General features: G+C 32.5%; 1 protein-coding gene across 2 annotated transcripts in view; it reads right to left on the reverse strand.

The window, feature by feature from the left end:
* Nucleotides 1-1,086: 1,086 nt before the first annotated feature.
* Nucleotides 1,087-23,025, reverse strand: part of LOC145269289 (ATP-dependent DNA/RNA helicase DHX36-like) — a 180,114-nt gene continuing 158,175 nt past the window's right edge. For both annotated transcript variants that reach the window (XM_080124973.1, XM_080124974.1), the window contains exons 24-27: nucleotides 19,412-19,535; nucleotides 7,594-7,668; nucleotides 2,554-2,631; nucleotides 1,087-1,305 (exon numbers count right to left, since the gene is read on the reverse strand). In XM_080124973.1, coding sequence (XP_079981099.1) covers nucleotides 1,159-1,305; nucleotides 2,554-2,631; nucleotides 7,594-7,668; nucleotides 19,412-19,535 — 424 coding nt within the window. In that variant the 3' untranslated portion in view covers nucleotides 1,087-1,158. The remainder of the gene's footprint in view (nucleotides 1,306-2,553; nucleotides 2,632-7,593; nucleotides 7,669-19,411; nucleotides 19,536-23,025) is intronic.

The raw sequence follows: 23,025 nt of genomic DNA on the forward strand, positions 1-23,025 counted from the left end.
CTTTGGTCTCTGGATCATAGTGATGGACCCAGGTTTCATCCTGTGTAATCAGTCTTTTGGAAAGCTTTGACTCATCTTCTTGGCATATCTCCAAATTCATCCTCGAGCATTCAATGCGTTCTAACTTCTGGAATGGTGTGAGCAACCTGGGAATCCATCTGGCAGACACCTTATGCATATGCAAATGGTCATGAATGATAGTTTCTACAGACCCTGTACTAAGCTTGACATCTTGGGCTATTTGGCGAATAGTAATGCGCCGGTCTTCCAAAATGGCAGCCTCAACTTGACGGACAGATGCCTAGTCAATGGCACAAGGGGGGAGGGCACTAGGTCTGGGAGCTATTTCCACAGACTTCCGGCCATGTTTGAATTCACTATGCCAGCGTTTTACAAGGTCATATGATGGAGCATTATCACCATAAGTTTCTTTCATTTCATCAAAAGCCTCCTGTGGTGTGCGTCCTTTCAAATACAAAAACCGGATCACTGCTCGACATTCAACAGGCTCCATTTCACACCTGACAAAGTTCAAACACCTGTAAAACAGAAACCACAATTAGTTCAGAGCTGTAATTTGCCACATTACTCGTAGACGCACATGCAAAATTTCAGCTAGATCAGACAACTGGAAGTGGGTCAGAACCATTACTTACTGCACGCCCCTCGTATGTAAAATAATGTAAGATAAAGTATGTAAAATTATGCATTCAAAATAATGTAACTTAACTTATATCCTTGAATGAACTTTAGGCCTTGATAAGGTGAGACACATTTCTGTTTCTGCACATTCCTGCACACGCTGAACATCTGTTATACAAGTCGGGAGTGTTGCTGAGGCACTTTTTGCTGTTATGAAGACCAGGACAAAAGAGAAAGAATGTCCAAATGCATACAGGCTCTTTGACCAACTTGTTCTATCCGTGCAGCCTGGGAGATGATTCTAAAATGATTCTATTTTGATTTACTTATTTTTCAAATTCTGGCTTTCTGTTTACTATTTTTTTTTAAAGTTTAACACAAATTGGATTTGTTAGGAACCCCCTCTCAAGATTTCTTTTAAAATGAAATAAAAATAACAAAAGATAAGGTAACACAGAGTTTATTTACATGAAACCACAATTAGATGAAATGAAAGCAAAAAAATATTTAAATAATTTACATTGTATCAGTCGGACAATCTTGAGTGATCAGGTCTGTAATGGCTCGCATGATCGCCCCTTCTTTACTGTTCCTGTCCCAAAGAGTGGAACCAGGACTTTTGGTTTTCTCTTCCAATAAACGATCCAACTCTTTGCGAAGATCCTATAAAACAAATTTTTTGAATTAACAAGTTTTTAGAATTCTTTGTGAAAATTAAGTCAAATAAAAAGTCAAAAACAAAAATTAAGTTTGTTTTTTTGCTCTTATTGAGCTCTCTCACACTCGTTTTGGTGTTTTTGCAAACGGGTTCTCATCCAATATGTGATATCCCCATAATCTGCAGAAAATATTTCATTTGCTTGAAAATAATATAATACATATTTAAAAGTATTTATTTTTAAATGTTGGTTAGGTAAGAGTTTTTTTGTTACCTTCATATACAAAAAATATTTTATTTCATTTTAATTACCTAAATTACAGTTGAATGAATTTATTTAAACCATGTTAATAGTCGTTAAGTAGATCACAGATTGGTAAAGCATCCTCATTTTACTATGTTCAGTGGGGTCCATTATGAAAGCCCCATTCCATGACATTGTCGCTGTTTGAAATCAAATTTGCTCACTCAGTTCCCATATTTATCAAGATGGTTTTATCTATGCAGTTCTTTATCAATGACAAAACACTGAATGTAATATTTTGTGTTTCTACTCTGTCGAACAACCAGACAGAAGAGGTAGTCACGATGTCTACCTTATCCAAGTGTAAAGTTGCCCTAGATAAAAATTCAGGGAATATATAGATACACCCATTTTGTCTGTTTACATGGCTTGTCGCACTTTGCACATTTTTGCTTTCCATTTGCTAACCTATACTTGGTGTAATCTTATTTTACAAGGAATTTTAATTTAAAGATTACAAAACTTTCTTACACTTTTATGAGAATAAACAAATGGTAAATTGACAGCCCAAAAAACTTTCAACTTTTTCTCACTTTCAACCACTGAAATTGTTGTTTTTAAAAGATTTTTTCTTACGTTTTGTTTATTATGAATATACAGAGGTGCATCTTGCATTTTTAAAACTGAACATAACTTTATGAACATAACTATACTTGGGCATGGTCACATACGTGTCTACATTTAAAATTTGGAATTAGATGAAAGGTTATTAAAGTGATCAATGACAAAAGTATGACTAAAAACAAAATATTTACCAAATTTGGGCATGGTGAAGTAAATAAAACCGTCCGTCTTTTTACAGGACTCATTTCATGATTTATTTAATAAATTTGATTCTGAAAATAGTTTGATTTCTTAAATAATTTTGTATCAAAATGTAAAAACCCTGAATTTTTTAACATAAAAAAGTTGCACTAGAAAAAAACAAAGGTGGAGGATGGATAATTACCTTGACTAATTTGGCTGTTTTAGGTGAGGCTTGAAAGATGATCCAGTCGTCGACTGTAATGCAGTCCTGATCACCATCCTATGAAGACAGGAAGTATCAATTTAGAAAAAAACACACACAATGATACAATCTTTAGACAATTGGCATTTGTATTTTAGCATTTTTGCAATAAATTTATGGAGACATTTAGAAACACGAAAAACAAGGTTTTTACTTCATTTTATTAAAAATCAAAAATGATAGAAATTAAAAAGAATAAGAATCATAACATGGGGTTCAGGGCTGGGAGTAGAAGTATTGGGATCCTCATTGATTCGGCGAGCCCATTCCCACCCCAGAAATAAATACACTTAGCCAAATGATGCTCAAACATCAAAGAAAGTTGGATCCTGGCGTCAACAAATGTTTATGAAGTTTGGAGAAAAATATTGATTAGTTGGATTCTTCAGACTACTGTTCGCGTATTGAGTGTTATTCTCACAATGTTTCGGCCAATGTAAATTCTCACCTTCTTTAGTTCAACAGAAAGGTTTTTTTTTGTTTTTTTTACACAGGCATCATCACATTATCAAGGCCAAGAGGCTACTTGAAGATAAGGGTTAAAGAGTGTACAGTAGAAATTGGACAATATAGTAATTAATTCAGTAAATTTGTTAGCTTATATGGAACGTCTCATCAAGAACTTGTTTACGTTAGACTTGAAGACAACCATATTGTAGTCAGCCGGAAAGCAGGAAAACGGAAGACAATTCCACAGGCGTGCAGTTCTAAGAAAGAAGCTTTATTCATGGAATCTACGTTTAGGTTTAGGCATAGATAAAGAGTGGGGGGAATTATTGATAGTGTTTTCAGCTGAACGAGTGTTTCTTGTGAAAGTTTGGAAAGGGGGGACCATAGACTAAAGCTCAGTCGAACACTTTCCATGAAAATAACGATACATCAGAGACAAACTCGCAACATCTCTTCTGTGAGATAGAAGTTGCAGGGAAGAGAAAAGGACATCTCCTACGAGGCTACGAAGTCTATTTTGAATTCTATCAAGGTAGGACAAGACCTTTCTTGCAGCTCCTGCCCAGATGTGGCAACAGTATTCCATCCTTGGATCTACCTGGCTCTTATATAGATAGAGAATTGAATCAGCAGTGAGATATCTACTGGATCGATAGAAGGATCCCACCATTTTTCCAGCGGCCTTGGAAACAGATTTGATGTACGTGTTCTATTTAAGATCAGGAGTAACGGTCAAGCCCAGAAGCCTGTCAAAACTTGAGGCCTCCTGAAGATAAGAGCCATTCATTTTAATTGATGCCAGATGTGGATCAAAGTGTTGATGATGTAAAGAAAGAAGCTTGGTTTTAGATGCATTAAAAGTAACCAACCACTCCTTTCCCCATTGTATTATGTGCTCAAGATCAGAGGAGAGAGAATCGGAGAGAACTTGGTTGTTTACTGTCTTAGATGTGCTACCATAAATGGTAGTGTCATCAGCATAAATGTCTACAAATGATGTAAGGATATGATTTGGAAGATCATTAATGTAGATCAGAAAAAGAGTTGGGCCCAGGATGGACCCCTGAGGGACTCCAGCATTAATACTGTGAGCTTTTGATTTTTGCCCCTCAACTACTACTCTTATGAACCTATTAGAAAGAAATGATTTAATAATTGAGAAGACATTTCCAGCTATACCATAGTTGGAGATCTTGTAAAGTAAACCTTTATGCCATACCCTATCAAAGGCCTTTGATATGTCAAGAGCAATTGCCCTAGAAAGGTTGCCTCCGTCGAGAGATTTGCTAATCCTATGAGATATAACTAAGCACATCTGCTGTAGATCTAGCAGAATGGAAATCATATTGAGTGTAACTAAGGTTATTTTTGTTGAGATGGTTGATTACTTCTGTATTTAACACAGATTCCAGCAACTTACTCATGACGCACAGGAGACTTATTGGCCTGTACTGAGATCTCATCAGTATGCCCTGTATTTAAGAATTCAGGTGATCACCTGAATTCTTAAATACAGGGCATACTGATGAGATTTTCCAGGGTGATGGGAAGCTATTCTCCTTAAGACAACGTTTAAACAGTTTTGTAAGTATGGGCGCTAGATTCCTCGACTTCAACAAGATGGAGATTATGTCAGCTGAAACATTGTGAAAAAAACACTGAAGATTAGAACATTTACATCTTAAGAATGCAAATAATACAAAGAAGTCCAATGATTGTACAAATCTTGTTTTTACAATAATATTGTCGAGTCGGCATTCAGGTCAGTCATCTGTAAACGTTTTACTTTATTTATAACTTAAAATTAAAATGAAAAAAATTATAAAAGATTCGTCAAAATGCCACAAACGGCAAGAGATATTTTTTGATTTCATAAAAGTTTCATCCCATTTCAAAAATCAAAAAGATATTTCCTACAAAGCATCACAATTTTAATGCTTTAGATTGTTGGTCTGAATAATTTTTTTTGAAAAGTGCTGCGACAACACACACACAAGTTAAAATGAGCTGTTTCCCTTTATTTTATCCCTTACTAACCATGACTTTTTTATTCTTCGCCCTTAAAAATTATCTGGGTAAATTGGATAGTTTTTAGCTTAAAAATAAAAAAAAAAATAAAAAAATGAAAAAAAAAAAAATGAAAAAGAAAAAATGAAAAATGAAAAATAAAAGATGAAAAATAAAAAATGAAAAATAAAAGGTGAAAAATAAAAGGTGAAAAATAAAAATGAAAAATAAAAATGAAAAATAAAAAATGAAAAATAAAAATGAAAAATGAAAAATAAAAAATGAAAAATGAAAAATAAAAAATGAAAAATGAAAAATAAAAAATGAAAAATAAAAAATGAAAAATAAAAATAAAAAATGAAAAATAAAAATAAAAAATGAAAAATAAAAATAAAAAATGAAAAATAAAAATAAAAAATGAAAAATAAAAATAAAAAATGAAAAATAAAAAATGAAAAATAAAAATAAAAAATGAAAAATAAAAATAAAAAATGAAAAATAAAAATAAAAATTTTAAAAATGAAAAATAAAAATTAAAAAAAAAAATGAAAAATAAAAAATAAAAAATGAAAAATAAAAAATGAAAAATAAAAAATGAAAAATAAAAAATGAAAAATAAAAAATGAAAAATAAAAAATGAAAAATAAAAAATGAAAAATAAAAAATGAAAAATAAAAAATGAAAAATAAAAAATGAAAAATAAAAAATAAAAAATGAAAAATAAAAAATGAAAAATAAAAAATGAAAAATAAAAAATGAAAAATAAAAAATAAAAATAAAAAATGAAAAATAAAAAATAAAAATAAAAAATGAAAAATAAAAATAAAAAATGAAAAATAAAAATAAAAAATAAAAAATGAAAAATAAAAAATGAAAAATAAAAATAAAAAATGAAAAATAAAAATAAAAAATGAAAAATAAAAATAAAAAATGAAAAAAAAAATAAAAATTTTAAAAATGAAAAATAAAAATTTAAAAAAAAAATGAAAAATAAAAATTTAAAAAATGAAAAATAAAAAATAGAAATAAAAAAAAATAAAAATAAAAAAAAATGAAAAATAAAATGCCCACGATCTAAATAACATGACATCTTAATAATCTGAACAAATTTCATCTTAAAAATTCGATTCCCCAACTGAAATTACAAACTTATCTTCGTCTGGAGCCGAATTTTATGGGGTGTTTGTGAGAAAAGTTTTTGATGGTAGTGGATGCGGCTTGAAGGGTCACTTATTCTGCTGGAATATTTAATGACTCATTTTCCCCAATTTTTTGAGCTATTCCAAACATTTAAGAATATTGTTATGACCTCTAACATGCTGTGTCGCATTATATTTTTAATTCCAGATCGTAATAAAATGTCTCTGGTCAACATCTTGTAATACATGAGTGAAATCTTCTTTTTTTGTAATTGTCAAAAGCCACTGTGACTTCTGTTTCTTTCTCCGTGGAAGACAAATCTGGAGAGTATATGGTTATGTTGAAAAAATGGATATGAGTTCTTGGGTTAGAGGTAAAACAGTTGAGGCAGCAGAATCATGGGAGGATGGACTTGATAGAAAGAGGGATAAATAAAGACTTGGCCAGAGATAAGTTTGTTTGGAAGTCAATTTCTAAAAGTTGTCTAACATATGCACTAATGGATGTAAAATGAATGTTAAATGGATGATTTCTTTGCATTGCATTTGTCTCATTAATAGAACAGCGGTTGTAAAGCTTATTTAAAGCGACAACACAAAATCATAATGTTTACGAGATTTTCTTTCCAGCAAACATAGTATCCCTAATTTCTCTTCCAAAGAATGTAGAAACAGCTGTCTCAAAGCTATTTTCTTTTGCAGTTCAGAAAAAAGAGAAAGACTTGATCAGCTTATCTGCTACATGTCACTAGGAACTTTCTGTTCTCACACAGAGCTCATATTCTAAACTTTTCATTTCTTACAGAATTTTCCACTACTCTAACTTTATGTGGAGAATACTGTTTATGACATTTTCACACACTCCTAGGCAGATCTCATCTTTTAGGTGTTAAATGTTAAAGCAGACTTGTCTTCTTACACACCTATCAAGAATGGTTAGGAAGATGCAATCAGATTAATTTGCAGTTAAAAAATTAAAAAAAAAAAAATCAACATAAAAAATAAAATGCAACCAGAGCAATTAATGAGGTTATTGCTGTTCTTTTTAATTGCTTTCATTATTAGAGCCATAACGATAAAAAAGAAACAAGATCAACACCTGTCATCTACTGTAATCACTACCTGTTCAGCTGACTACTTACAATAAACATGTCAACAAAACGACAGCAGTTTTCTGACGAAAAGCAAAAAGAATCGGTCGACGATAAAGTTACTTATTAGTGTACGATAATGCTACAAATGTACTAAAAGACCTTTTAGCATGCAAAGGCAGGTACCTCAGTTAGTTGATGGCATTCAATTTCATTGTAAATATGAAGAGGACATGTTTAGCACTTTTCCTGAGTAAATTATAATTCTAAACAATTATAGAAAAGAGACTCACCTTTCGAGTGTCTATATGTCCTCCAAAAAACAAAAGTGGATAAGGTGACACCATACTGCAGTCATACACAAAGATCTAAAAAGAAAAAAAAAAAAAAGGCATCAAATATCACTAGATTATTATTATTTGTACATAGTATGGACCCTACGTTAGCAATTATCGGTGACAAAGCAGGAGGTCAAACTCTGTAGACAAACATAGTCGAACAATATGAGGATTTGACAATGTCACATTTTTGAGTGAGGAAAATGAAGGTTGTCAGTTCAGTCTCTCCATTGGAAGCATGCGAATGGGACATGCATGTAGGGAACTGATAATCCCAGCAAATGTTACTTCGATGTCTGTATGTCACGCACTTTGTTAAATAAAAAATAATTTTAAGAAATAAATAATCAGAAGATGACTTTAATCTCTCTCTCTCTCTCTCCTTAAGTCCATTGTCTTCAATAAAACCTTGAAGAAACTCAGCAAAAATCTCCTTATATTTTTTCTTCATGAGAAGTTTTATTCATCTTGATTAAAGCAGTTAATTGCTGACAACTACGTAAAATGATCACGCCCAAACATGAAACAACGAAGAAGCAATGATGCAGAAAACAACCAGTATGTATAATCACCAGCATGTATAAAAAGACATTTTATTTTGTTCATTGATTGCTCATTGGTGAAAACATTAATCTTTTGCATTCATATTCACGGTTTTAACATGTCTGCATCAGGTGAGATATCTAAAAAAATCTGCACTTATTGAAATTTTGCTGATGCATCAAAACTCCAAAATTAGAATTAGTTTTGTTGAGAAAAAAAAAAGAAAAAAAAGGGGGAAAAAAGGGAAAAAAAAGGAAAAAAAAAAAAAAAAAAAAAAAAAAAGGGTATAGAAAAACAAAAAAATTGGATATCTTTTTCAAAGATTATCGGGTCATAGTTGAGATAAATTCTTTTGAACCCATGGATACTACTATTTTGGTTAGATCAGTTGTATAATATTGGGATGTCTATAGTGCCATGTTGAGCATGGAAAGAGACCCTGCACTTATTTCCTTTCGACTTTCCTGAGGGATAACCATATAGGTGTATCAACCTGACCTGCATTGCCAACCAAAACTAAAACTATCAGATGAAATGACATTACAAACAAAAATCAAGACCTTAATACGTTATATTGGTAGGTATGTCAACTAGTGATTATTAGAAAATTATGTTCATAGAAAAAGATATTACTACATAAAGGCTTGACAAGGTTCAGATGGCTAACAGTTGGAGAAATAGTTGGACTGGGAACAAAGTGACCTATGAGGAGAGTATGAAAAGCAGGTACCGATATGGGATAGCACAATTAAAATTAGATAAATGAATAAAAAAATTAAATAGAAAAAATAATTAAAATTAGATGAATAGAAAAAAACAATTAAAGGAATAGAAAAAATGTAAAATAGATGAATAGAAAAAAACAATTAAAGGAATAGAAAAAATGTAAAATAGATGAATAGAAAAAAATAAAATTAGATGAATAGAAAAAAGTTAAAATTAGATGAATAGAAAAAAGTTAAAATTAGATGAATAGAAAAAAGTTAAAATTAGATGAATAGAAAAAAGTTAAAATTAGATGAATAGAAAAAAGTTACAATTAGATGAATAGAAAAAAGTTACAATTAGATGAATAGAAAAAAGTTAAAATTAGATGAATAGAAAAAAGTTAAAATTAGATGAATAGAAAAAAGTTAAAATTAGATGAATAGAAAAAAGTTAAAATTAGATGAATAGAAAAAAGTTAAAATTAGATGAATAGAAAAAAGTTAAAATTAGATGAATAGAAAAAAGTTAAAATTAGATAAATAAAAAAAAGTAAAATTAGATGAATAGAAAAAATGTAAAATTAGATAAATAAAAAAAAGTAAAATTAAATGAATAGAAAAAACATAAAAATTAAATGAATAGAAAAAAATGTAAAATAGATGAACAGGAAAAAATAAAATTAGATGAATAGAAAAAAATAAAAATTAAATGAACAGAAAAAAATTAAGATTAGATGAATAGGAAAAAATAAAACGAGATGAATAAAAAAATAAAAATTAAATGAATAGAAAAAATAAAAATTAAATGAATAGAAAAAATAAAAATTAAATGAATAGAAAAAAATATTAGATGAGTAGAAAAAAAATTAGATGAATAGAAAAAAATAAAGATTAGATGAAAAGAAAAAAATTAAGCAAGCTTCATATGCCTAACCACAGTGACTTAGTCCACAATACATTGTAGTTTATTTACATTGCACTGTAGAGAACCTACTGTTATTTTTATATATAATAGCCTATAATTAAAGATCATTGATCTAAACAGAAACATTCATTTCAAATGTGCTTCTGTCATATCAAAGAACCTATTGTCGATTTTATAGCCTCGCCTTTCTGCTTGTGTGGTAATAAAAATGCTCAAATGCACTCCTGATGTTAGGCTGTATAAGGTGTTAACTTTAGCCAAAATCGCCTGTTCCTTCTTTCAGATTTTTTGGATTATCGATATTTATTGAAGACATCCCAAAACAAAACCTTGCTAAGAACACTGCTATATACATAATGTACATTTGTATGAAATTTCATAAAAATCGGCCCAACAATTTTGGAGTCCATAGGAAACGAAGCCACATACAGACAGGGAGACAAACCTCCTTTTTTATATATATATATATATATATATATATATAAATATATATTACTAATGAAGATTCTGTATGTGTCTGAAAGCGAACCAATACTAGTACTTCTATAAACGTAATATTGTACCATCTTTTAAAACTCAATTCAGGGGAGGGTAGAGTAGTATACGTTCATTTGTCATAATACTATCATCCCAGGCATTACCCTGGCTTTGGGAAAAGAGAATAGGGGAGTGTGTTTTTGTTGTGTTGTCATGATGCAGTTATCCCAGGCATTACTGGCTTCTTTGAGTGGGAAGTGTCGTGTAATATATATTCATTTGTCATCAGACTATCCTCCAAGGCATTATCCCTGTTTTGGAAAAGAGGAAAGGGTAGTTTAGTTTCTGTTATGTATTTATAATATGCTTCTCTCAGGCATTACCTTCTTTTTAGGGGAAGAGGTAGCGTAGTATCTCTTCTGTTGTGATGAAACCATCCTCCCAGGCATTATTTCTTCTTTATTGGGGAGACTAACAGTAGCATATCTTTATTTGGCATATATCTAGCAAAAATATGCAACCAGGGGGTTGGGGGAGGTATTTTTGCTAATTGTAAATTATTAATAATAATCCTCCTCCCACAGTCCTGCAAAATAAAGACGTTAATGACCATTTTTACAATAAATGTGAATAGATAAATTGCAGTTGACGGCCTGTGCTAAGAGGAAGCATAAGAGAGAAGTAATCAATATGGTTGTTGATTTTCCCTTTTTCTTATTAGTGGCATTGATTACTGCGTCAGCAACGTTTGGATGCATCAACGTAGGCAGGTTGTTGCTTCTTCTCAGAGCTAAAAAGAGATCAAAGTTGTAGGACGAAAGCCAAACTGCTTTCATTTCCCACTTGGAACGGAAAAGAAAGATGGTGGGTCAGTTAAGTAATTACCCATGGCCACATCTGCACAGAGGTTGGCAACAAAGTAGCAAAAAAAAAACCCCCAAAAAACAAGCAGCAACAAAGTTTTTTTTGATTGGTTCGTAAAGTATAATTTCTGGCCAATAAAAACAAATTCATTTAATCAAATTGCTTTGTTAAGCAAAGATTAGACGGGATTCTTTTTTGCTTCTCAATTCTCATTTGTTCTCGTACAAAAACTGTGAATACATTATAAATACATCTACGTCATCTACAGTACAAATGAAAAACTCTTAATTTTTTTTTCTTTCAGCATATTAGTCAACAGACAATAAAAAGTAGATGCCAATACTATGGGGAAATCTATCTATATATCGATAAAAATGTGTGTGTGAGTGTGTGTGTGTGTGTGTGTGTGTGTGTGTGTGTGTGTGTGTGAGGACACTTCTCAAACTATATACTCAATAAATTTTTGATCTTTGAAATTTGGTACATAACTTTTTCATTGATTTTCATCTGGACAAAAAGGATTGCTAAAGAGTCAAAATTGAAAAATCCGATTTTTATCTGTTTATCAACTGTTTCACGACTGCACATGTGCAAATCATTCCCATTATGTTAAGAATAAGTAGGTTTGAAAACACTTTTTAAAGATTATGTAAAGCTGTCCTAATGGTTATCGTACTTGACTCACTGTCTTTAGGTTTTGACCTTGGCTGGAGTATTTTTTTTTTTTTTTCTTAGAATAAGTTACATGCCCGTGTCTCGGGTTTCCTTCCGTTTTCTTTATTTCATTTTTTTTTAAAAGGAATTTAACATTATGTTTGAACCTGCAGCATTCCTGTTTATAATAAACTCTGCATTAATCAAAATATAATATCACTTAAATTATTAAATAATATCATTTAAATCAATAAATACAACATAGCATTCTGAAACACTTTTCTGACAAATGATAAATTTATTTGAATGCCTAATTCGGCTATTTTTTAAACAGTTCATAAAAAACTAATATTTGGGTTAATACATTTGTAATGTAATTGGTCTATTCTCTCTCTCTATATATATATATATATATATATATATTTTTTATTTATTTATTTATTTTTTACATAGGCGTCGTCAAGGCCGATAGGCCACTCAAGGATAAGGGTTAAAGAGTGTAGAGTAGTCAAAAGGACAATATAGTAATCGATAGTAATGGAAGTTCGGCAAATTTGTTAACTTAAGTGGAACGGCTCATCAGAAACTTGTTCACGTTGGACTTGAAGACAACCATATTATAGATAGCTGGAAAGCAGGAAAACGGAAGACAATTCCACAGGCGTGCAGTTCTAAGAAAGAAGCTTTGATCATGGAATCTATGTTTAGGTTTAGGTACAGATAAAGAGTGGGGGAAATTATTGATAATGTTTTCAGCTAGTCTAGTGTTTCTTGTGAAAGTTTGGCAAGGGGGGGATCATAGATTGAAGCTCAGTCGAACACTTTCCATGAAAATAACGATAAAGGAGAGACAAACTCGCAACATCTCTTCTGTGAGATAGAGGTTGCAGCGAAGAGAAAAGGACATCTCCCACCAGGCCACAAAGTCTATTTTGAACCCTATCAAGGCAGGACAAATCTTTTCTAGCAGCTTCTACCCAGATGTGGCAACAGTATTCCATCCTTGGACGTATCTGGCTCTTATATAGATAGAGAATTGCATCAGCAGTGAGATATCTACTGGATCGATAGAAGGATCCCACCATTTTTCCAGCAGCCTTGGCAACAGATTTGATGTACGTATTCTATTTAAGATCAGGAGTAAAGGTCAAGCCCAGAAGCCTGTCAAAACTTGAGGCCTCCCCAAGACGAGAGCCATTCATTTTAATTGATGCCAGATGGGGATCAGAACATTGATGATGTAAAGATAGAAGCTTGGTTTTAGATGCATTAAAAGTAACCAGCCACTCTTTTCCCCATTGTACAACGTGATCAAGATCAGAGGAGAGAGAATCGGAGAGAACTTGGTTGTTTACTGTCTTAGATGTGCTACCATAGATGGTAGTGTCGTCAGCAAAAATGTCTACAAATGATGTAAGGATGTGATTTGGAAGATCATTAATGTAGATCAGGAAAAGAGTTGGGCCCAGGATGGACCCCTGAGGGACTCCAGCATTTATACTGTGAGCTTCTGATTTTTGCCCATCAACTACTACTCTTATGAACCTATCAGAGAGAAATGATTTAATAATTGAGAACACATTTCCAGCTATACCATAGCTGGAGATCTTGTGAAGTAAACCTTTATGCCATACCCTATCAAAGGCCTTTGATATGTCAAGAGCAATTGCCCTAGAAAGGTTGCCTCTGTCGAGAGATTCGCTAATCCTATGAGATATTACTGTAAGCACATCTGCTATAGATCTAGCAGAACAGAAACCATATTGTGTGTCACTAAGAAGGTTATTTTTGCTGAGATGGTTGATTATTTCTGTATTTAACAGATTCCAGCAACTTACTCATGACGCACAGGAGACTTTTTGGCCTACACTGAGAGGGGAATGAACGATCAACTGAATTCTTAAATACAGGGCATACTGATGAGATTTTCCAGGGTGATGGGAAGCAATTCTCCTTAAGACAACGTTTAAACAGTTTTGTAAGTATGGGTGCTAGTTCTGGTTGAATTTTTTTGAGTACTATAATTGGAATACCGTCAGGGCCGGTTGCTTTACTGGAATCAAGGTTTTTGATTAGCTTGGCAACATCACATACAGATATTTGTATATCACATAGTGTGTTTTCTGATACAGGAGGAAATATTGAGGGTTGGCGGCCTTGCTCGCAAAGGGTAGAATTGGCTGCAAAGTTCTTGACAAAGAGTTTGGCTTTGTCTGATGCTGACAAGATTAACTTAGGTCCATTGATGATAGTTGGGATAGAGCACACGCTTCGGTTCAGGATTCTGTTTGCAATTTGCCAAAACTGGTGGGAACCAAGCCGCTGCTCAGCTACTTTGGACTTGACGGACTGAGCATTGCGTTCTTTATTACTTTCTTACAATGGTTGCTGGCAGTCCTGAAAGCGGCTTTAGTTTCCATACATCTATTACGTTGGAAACAGTGGAAAAAGTGATTTCTGTGCGCAATAGCAGCAGCACATTCTGGAGAAAACCATGGCTGGCTGTTAGGTTTTTGCTGGAACTTTTTCGAGGGTATGAAATTGTCTATACCTACAATTAACCATTCTGTCAGGTCTGATACTATAGATGACACATCCTTTTTAAACATGGAATGCAGAGGAAGATCCGATATAAATGTACGGAAACTATCCCAGTCAGCCATAGTGTATCGATATACTGTACGATGGAGAGGTACGTCTGAGGACTTATTACATTTCATTTTTATCTTAATTGATACAACTGAGTGGTCGGAAGATCCAAGAGGAGACAGAACGGAAACTGAACATAGTTCAGGGCAAGTTGTGAGAAAAAGGTCTAGGAGACTTGCATACTGGCCGTCATTGTCGGGCACACGGGTGGGTTCGTGAACAATCTGAGTGAGGTCATAAGCAATGGAGAAATCATGACAGAATCTCCCCTCATTATCTGTCTTGTTTGAGTGGGTCAACCATTCCACATTGTGAACATTGAAGTCTCCACATACGTGAATGTTAGCTGAAGGATATGCTGATAGGACTTGGTCAATTTTCTCAGATATGCTTTTAAAGATAGTAACTTCGCTGTTATGGGGACGATAGAGAGTAAATATAAATGCCGTAGTGTGAGCTAGTGCAACTCGGAAGCACATATAGGGTAAGTTAGGATCTTCTCTGGAGATGTCCCTACCACATGGAAAGCCATCTTTTATATAGGCACATATTCCATGCCCATGGCGATCTTGGGGGTCAGATTTTGAAGTTAGGTTAGAGTATCCTTCAATTACGAACTCATTTAGGGAAATAGTCTGTCCAATTCCAGTTTCGCTTAAAAATAAAAGGTCTTGTTTAGTCTCCTCTAATTGGGCTTCAACATCTGGAAGGTTAGAACGTAGACCCCTGATGTTGGAGAAGGAGACATGGTAGTGGGGGTCTACGTTGGAAGTTTCAGATCCGGGTTTAATCGTGTATTTTTTATTGAAACTTATCATGATGGAATTTTGGAGTTTGTAGACTAGGACAGAATAAAAATAAATAAGTCTGATATTAAAGCTAAAAGTCTTTTCAAATCAGTTTGCACTCTGGAGACGAATGCGTGTTCGAGATAAGTGTATTTTAATTTTTATGTTTAATTTCTAATATTAATAACTACATTCTATTTCAGTACTTAATTTATATTTTTATCTCCTGATTGTTTTATTTAATGATAGCATTTTCTCGTCATAAATGTTTATTATATCTACCATGTTGATTGCATGAACAGATTAGGAAATTGTATTCATTGTTAATTCGTGAGAGGTGAATCTATCACCATACGTTCCCTTTAAAAAACACGCCAGTTGGACTTTTATTAAGTACAATACTTTTATATATACATATATATATATAAAATGGACTCATTTTTTCCCCCCTATGATTTTGTACTTAATAGGATTAAAAATTAAGAAATTTCATGCAAATGTAATATGCACAAACTGCAGCACAATATCTGAAATGTGTTATAGGCATATTACCTCTCCTCTTCCTCGATAATCGTAGATTCCTATATTTTTTCTGCTGAGAGTTCACTGCAAAAATGAGTTAAAATCAATGGAAGTAGTAAAATCTTTTCTCTCTAATTAATTCCTCCTTCCCCTGCCACCACTTACACTGTTTCTGTGATTGTTCACAAGAGACAGTAATGAAGGAATGCCGGTTTGGGTTTTCTTTACTTCATAGTTACTTCAAAAAACTGGAATGGAATTTTAACGTGCCTTTCCGTTCTATGCTTTCTATTGAGTGAAATACTCCATGGACTTAACCGAATCGAAGGGTTATTTATGCAATTTTTTTCGCTTTATTTCGTTTTGTAGTTGCTTAAAAAAAAACTGGAATGGAATTTTAATGTTCCTTTTCATTCTACGCTTTCTACTGGGTGAAACGCACCATAGACTTAACCAAATTGAAAGGTTATTTATGCCATTTTTTTTCTCGCTTTTCGCTGTTTTTTTTTTTGTTTTTCCGAACACGTTCATTTTTTCCCCTTATTTTTGCTTTTTGTTTTTCCGATTTCTTTTTTAAATAAGTTTTACATTTGTTCGCTGTTTTTTGTTTTGTTTTGGTTTTTCAGATTTTTTTAAAGAAGTTTAACACCATTTTTTTTTTTAATATTTAAACAGGGTGATATTTTTAAAGTTTAATACCATTTTTTTGTTTAAATATTTAAACAGGGAGATTTTTTTAAAGAAGTTTAACACCATTTTTTTTTTTTTTTTAAATATTTAAACAGGATGATTTTTTTAAAGTTTAATACCATTTTTTTTAAATATTTAAACAGAGTGATTTTTTTAAAGTTTAACACCATTTTTTTTTTTTTAATATTTAAACAGGGTGATTTTTTTAAAGTTTAACACCATTTTTTTTTTTATTATTTAAACAGGGTTATTACGTTCGCTTATTCTTTACTTAAAACCTCTGTTTAACACTTTCCATTTCCTTGATCTGTTATTGAAATAAAAAAAACAAAACGTTGCAATGTTTTCACTTCTCTTTGACCTGATGTTTTTTCTTGAAGCTCCATTTTACCCTGGACATTTATATTTATATTTCTGTTTCCTTATGGATAACCATTGGATTTCCAACAGACTCATTTTGCATTTTTCCTGCATTGGAATTTACTGTCTTTCCCATAGGATCTTTTTCTCCGTTTCAAATTTAACATTGCTCACTAAAATTTTTATTGAAAGGCAAAAGTGGTAAGAGAAACGAGAAGCAGGGGTGGGGTTGCTGATTGACTGGCTTTTAAATTCTTGGTTATTATTTCTGAAATTATCTAATTTTATCTTAAAAAGATTTTACTTTTATTAATCAGATCTTGCAATGTGTTCCAAAAATATTTTCCTATATTATTAAAACAATTCAATTTCGTTTTTTTAAATCTATTTTAGTAATAAATTTCCTGATTTGTTTAATATCAAGCCTTTTTAGGTTATTTAATGCCGAATCGAGTAATTTCAGAAAATGCTTTTCTATGCTTCAAGTTCTTTATATCTTCAAATATTTTTTCATGGTTTGGTTTTTATATAGAAAAATTGTGAAAAACAATATTAATGTTTGATGCATTTAGGTCAGAAAGCCAGTATCTTCAGACAGTCTGATCTGATAGCATCAGGCCAGATCAAGAAGAAAATATGAAAACAAAATGCTTGTACGAAATGCCATCATTTTGAAAGTTTCATTTTTTTCCACTTTTTGCTTTTGTTTATAATTTCTCTTCTAAAGAATATGTCATCTCTTTGTGAAAAATTATCCATCATCATCATATTAGGTTCTTGCAGAATTTTGTTTTTGGATTTAAACCGAGGTACTTTCAAACAAGTTTGTGTTATAATACCTTTACTTTATATATCATTTTATCATTTTAAAGAGCATTTTTTCCTTCTAACATGCTCATGTTTAAATTACAATCGTTTTAAAACAATTGTGTCTTCTTTTCAGAATATAAGATGATTAAAAATCAAATTTGCACAATTTATTTCAATTCAAACTAGATTGAAAAGCTGCTGAAACAGTTTGTGATATCAACAAAGGGAACCACTACTTAACACACAGCACAGTGGTAGTTTAAGAAATTCCATGGCGGCGACGAGAGTCTTGAAGCTGATGAGTGTAGTGATTGGCCATCGGATGTTGACAACAATCAATTAAGAGCCTTAATTGAAGCCAATACACGCACAACTATTTGAGAACTTTTTATAGCAAGCCCCACTCTCCTCAATGGTTTACTTTGACTTGCGCAACTGCCATTGCTCAAAGGCAGCATGCATACCACAGATTTAACCGACATAAGTCCAGTTCAAACAGACAGAAGTATATAGAAGCTAGAAGTAACATTAAGAAAGAAATAGCGACAGCTAAAAGAGAATTTACTGAAACCACTAAAAAACGCATTGAAGCACAAAATTTAGGAACTTGTGACTTCTGGAAAATCTACAACAGTGTAGTAAATAATGGGCAATCAACAATTCCCCTATTAACCAACAATCACGAAGTTGTTTGCTCAGCAACCGAGAAGGCTAACAATCTTGCCAGTCGGTTTGCCTCAAACTCCACACTGGACCCTCTCAACCACCCCCTACCTGACTTTTCTATGCAGACAGACGCCACGCTAGATTATCTGAAAATCACCCCTGCTCAGATGCATGCTATCATAAAAAACCTTGACACTTCAAAAGCATGTGGACCCGATCTCATCCAAGCTGTGCTATTAAAAAAGTGCTCAGCTGAAGTAGCTCCAGTTCTCTCCAAACTCTACAACAAATGCCTTAATGAATATTGCTTTCTGGGCTGTTGGAAAACTACTTCTGTGGTATCAATTTTCAAGAATTCTGGCGAAAGAACGGACCCATTGAATTATTGCCCCATTAACCTCCTCCCACTTTTTGCCAAAATATTTGAGACCTTAATTAACCATACTCTAGTCCATCACCTTACAGATGCTAAACTTCTTACTGACCAACAATATGGATTTAGACAAGCCCGTTCCACAGCAGACATCCTAACTGTAATCTCTGAACGTATATACCAAAGTTATATGGTTAAGCTTAAACATGAAAAAGTAAAGGACTAGCTGTTAAAACTGGAAAAGAAAAGGACAAAATATTTTAGTAAAAAATATAATAAACTTAAAATATTGCAGCATTTTGTTTTAAAAAAAATTCACTTTAACATTATATAATCAATTCTTAATGCTGCAATAATTGTATAAAAAAGTTATAAATGTATTATATTTTTTACTAGAATATCTTGTCTTTTTCAAGTTTAAGCTTAACCATATTATATAAGAATATATATATATATATATAGTAAAGTGAGAAAATATATTTTTTATGAGAAGCTCTATTTCCTATTTTGGTTGTATTGATCATTGTATTAGGATGAGATTATTATATAAATATTAAAATTTTTATTCTTTCTAAGTTTACTGAAGCTTTTGGTTTGTAAACAATTATTACTTCTTGATTCATATATATATATATATATATATATATATATTGATAATGAAATTCATAGAAAACTGAATAGTTAAAAAAGTTGCAGATTCTAAGAGAAAGACTGGATAAAAGCAAAACAAATGACATCTTTTTACCCCCGTTGTTTTGAGTTTCTGATAAAAAATTAACCACTTCGTTTCAAACATGTATTCAGTTGCATTGACGGATTTAGGATGAATTTCCACTCTCTTTTCTGTTTTGGTTTGGAGAAGAGCAGACCTACAAGAAGAAAAAAATATTAACTTTAAAATCAAGAAACAAATCTATCCTACGTGCAATCCTGTGCAATAATCAAAATTATTTACAAATAATTAGAAGCACAGAAAAGCAATTTTTTTTTGGAAAGAACCATTTCAATATTTCATGTTTAGAGCTACAACCAAATATGAAAACCTACTACAAGGAAGTGCACAACTAAAGATCTCTCAACGCAAGGATTGATCACATAAGTTTGCTAATGCACAAACTTACACAGACTAAATCATTCTTCTCATCTTAAACACAAGAAAACAACATGTCTGCCTAAAAAACCATCATGCAGAACATCAGCATGTTGCTCATAGCAACCACTGACATTGTCACAAGACTGGATTTTTATTGCGAAAATGTGCAAATTAAATGTCCACATCTTGTTAAGGCAATCACGAAAAAATAATGACAAAGCAAATCATACAAAAATATATTCTCTTTTACTGACAATGGATGAGAAAAAAAAAATGCCCTTGTCTAGAATTACTCCTTTCTTTAAAAATCTATCAAATTTTAAAACAAGAAATGACATATCACACTGGAATTTAATTTCTTTTTTTATTTGGGGGGGGGGGGGTATTGTCTAGAACTGCCCGTATATTAAAAAAAGAAAATTTTTTTACAAGAATCATATTCCAAAAAAATTATATAAATTGATTAGTTTTATTTTTTATAAAAGAAATCCAATTTTATGAGCATCCAAAGAGTGACCATCTTGTCTGCCATTTTGAAAAATGTGTCAAGAAACAAAGGGCGATAACTCTATAATAATTTATACTTACTAGATTTATGTTGCAATACCTACGATTCCGTTTAATCACTTGAAAATGATTTTCTTTATAAAAAATTACTTGATCAATTTATGTGATTTTTGGAATACAATATTTTCGTTTCTTCATGAGTATATCATACAGATTTTTGTTTTTTTTTAATATAGAGCGAATTCTGAACAAGAACCGTTTTTTTTTGTCATCCGTTGTCGATAAAAGTGAATATATTTTTGCTTTATGATTATTTCTTGACAAGATACGGATATTTAATTTGCACAATTCACAATGAAAATGCTACTTTAAACTTTTCAAGTGTGACAGACCAAAGAAACTGAGGAGTGGACAGACAAAGCCTCTTTTATAGGTTGCATTTAAAAATCAAGTTCAAAGAACATCAAATCTCTACAATCACATAAAAGAAACTTTGTGCATGTGAGTTCCCGCTAGACTCCTGAACAGTTGAGCATATTTTTTTTTAAATTTAACACAAATGTACTTTATGTGCCTGGCAGTGTTCTTAGATAAGTTTTGTATCGGAATGTCTTCGATAAGTAATCATAATCAAAAAAAAAAAAATATGATGAAAGAAGAAACAGGTGATTTGGATTAAAGTTAACGCATTATACAACCTAACATCACAAGTACATTTGAGAAATTATATCACTGTATAAACAGAAAGGCTCAGCATATAAAATCAACAGTAGGTTCTTTGATATGACAGGGACGCATTCAAAATGAATGTTTCTGTTTAAAACCCAATTGAACCATGATACTTGACTTTTGCATTTTAAACTTTAATTCAGCCATTATACAGGGTGTTTCAAAAGTCTTGGGAACATTACAAATGCGTATATCTCATGAACTATTCCAGGTAGAAAAATGAAACTGGTGCCATTTTAAAGCTTGCTTAATCAAGTTTTTGGTCATACAAATGATTTTCGTCTTATCTATCCAGGTGCAGTAATGGCGTTCTCTAAACAAGACAAGGTATTTTGCGTCCTCCAATTTGCAAAGACTGAATCTTGGACATGTGTTCAGCGTGCATTTTGCAGGAAATTTAAAAAAGAAGCCCCTGAAAGGAAATCCGTTGTCAGATGGCATGCTAAATTTGTGAAAGATGGGTGTTTGTGCCCAAGTAAGCGAACAGGTCGCCCTTCAACTTCAGAAGATGCAGTTGAGCAAGTTCGGACAGCCTTTCAGCAGAGCCCTCGTAAATCAGTGAGAAGAGCCAGCAGGGAACTTCAGCTTGCTCCAGCAACTGTCTGGCGTGTCTTAAGGAAACGACTGCAAATGGTACCTTACAAGCTCAAGTTGATCCAAAAGTTGAAGGACACTGATAAGCCACTTCGCCGTGACTTTTGCATTGTAATGCAAGAGAAGTTGGAAGATAACGGCTTTGATGACCGGCTTGTTTTTAGCGATGAGGCGACCTTCCATCTGAATGGCAAAGTTAACAAGCATAACACTCGTATATGGGGTACTGAGAATCCTCATGAACTTCTTGAGCATGAGCGAGATTCACCAAAAGTGAACGTGTTTTGTGCAATTTCCAAGAAATGTGTCTATGGACCGTTCTTCTTTGAAGAGGCAACTAATGAATCCTATCTCAACATGCTGGAAGAGTGGTTAATGACTCAGTTAGAAGAAGAAGAATCTGATGACTTCATTTTTCAACAAGATGGTGCACCACCACACTGGAGTCTTAGAGTAAGGCATTTTCTTAACACAAGGCTGCCTGGTAGATGGATTGGGAGATCTGGGCGAGGTGATGACGTTCTCATGCCCTGGCTTCCTAGGTCTCCAGATCTTACCCCGTGTGACTTTTTCCTTTGGGGCTTTGTCAATCAACAAGTCTATCTGCCGCCCCTTCCAAGAGATATTGACGAACTAAAGGCTCGAGTAACGGCAGTTGTGGGAACCATTGACGTCAAGATGCTGGAACGCGTTTGGCAGGAAATGGACTATCGACTAGATGTCTGCCGTGTGATGAATGGTGCTCATATTGAGCAACTATGAAGATTCCCCACAAAACTTGAAACTTTAACCTTTCCAACGGTACCAATTTCATTTTTCAACTCCTAATAGTTTTTGGGTTATTAAAAATCGTTATGTTCCCAAGACTTTTGAAACACCCTGTATATAAAAATAATTTTATAAAATCAACAATAGGTTATCTACAGTGCAATGTAAATTACGTTTTATTATGGACCAAGTCACTGCAGGGAGGCACGAGAAGCTTCCTCCAGGTGCACTATGGTGGGTCCCCAACTAGAGCAAACAATTGATTTGATTGAAAAATGGGTGATTTCATCAACAATAAAATATAGGAGGGTGAAACATTTGTCGATACTCTTCAATATATATATATATATATATATATATATATATATATATATATTGGCAGCAAGTCATTATTCAAGCATGTCTGATTGAACATGACAGAGTTATTTTTTCTGATTTTTTTTTTTATATCTTTTCAATTCGCCAAACGGTCGTTTTTGTTTCAGCTGGCATGTTGTATATTATGGCGCTCAAAAGTTGTTGCTCAGTCATATTCTTCTCAAGCGCTTTCTATTGGGCGTCCGATCATTGTCAGGAGTGGTTATTGTTGTTTCCTTTTTCTTTAAGGCTTAGTGCATTTATAGTTAGTTTAAAAAATTTTTTTTTATTGGTTATAAAAGTGGGTGCAG

Source organism: Euprymna scolopes, chromosome 45 (assembly GCF_053919585.1).
Source record: "Euprymna scolopes isolate OS-2025 chromosome 45, ASM5391958v1, whole genome shotgun sequence".
Taxonomy (NCBI): domain Eukaryota; kingdom Metazoa; phylum Mollusca; class Cephalopoda; order Sepiida; family Sepiolidae; genus Euprymna; species Euprymna scolopes.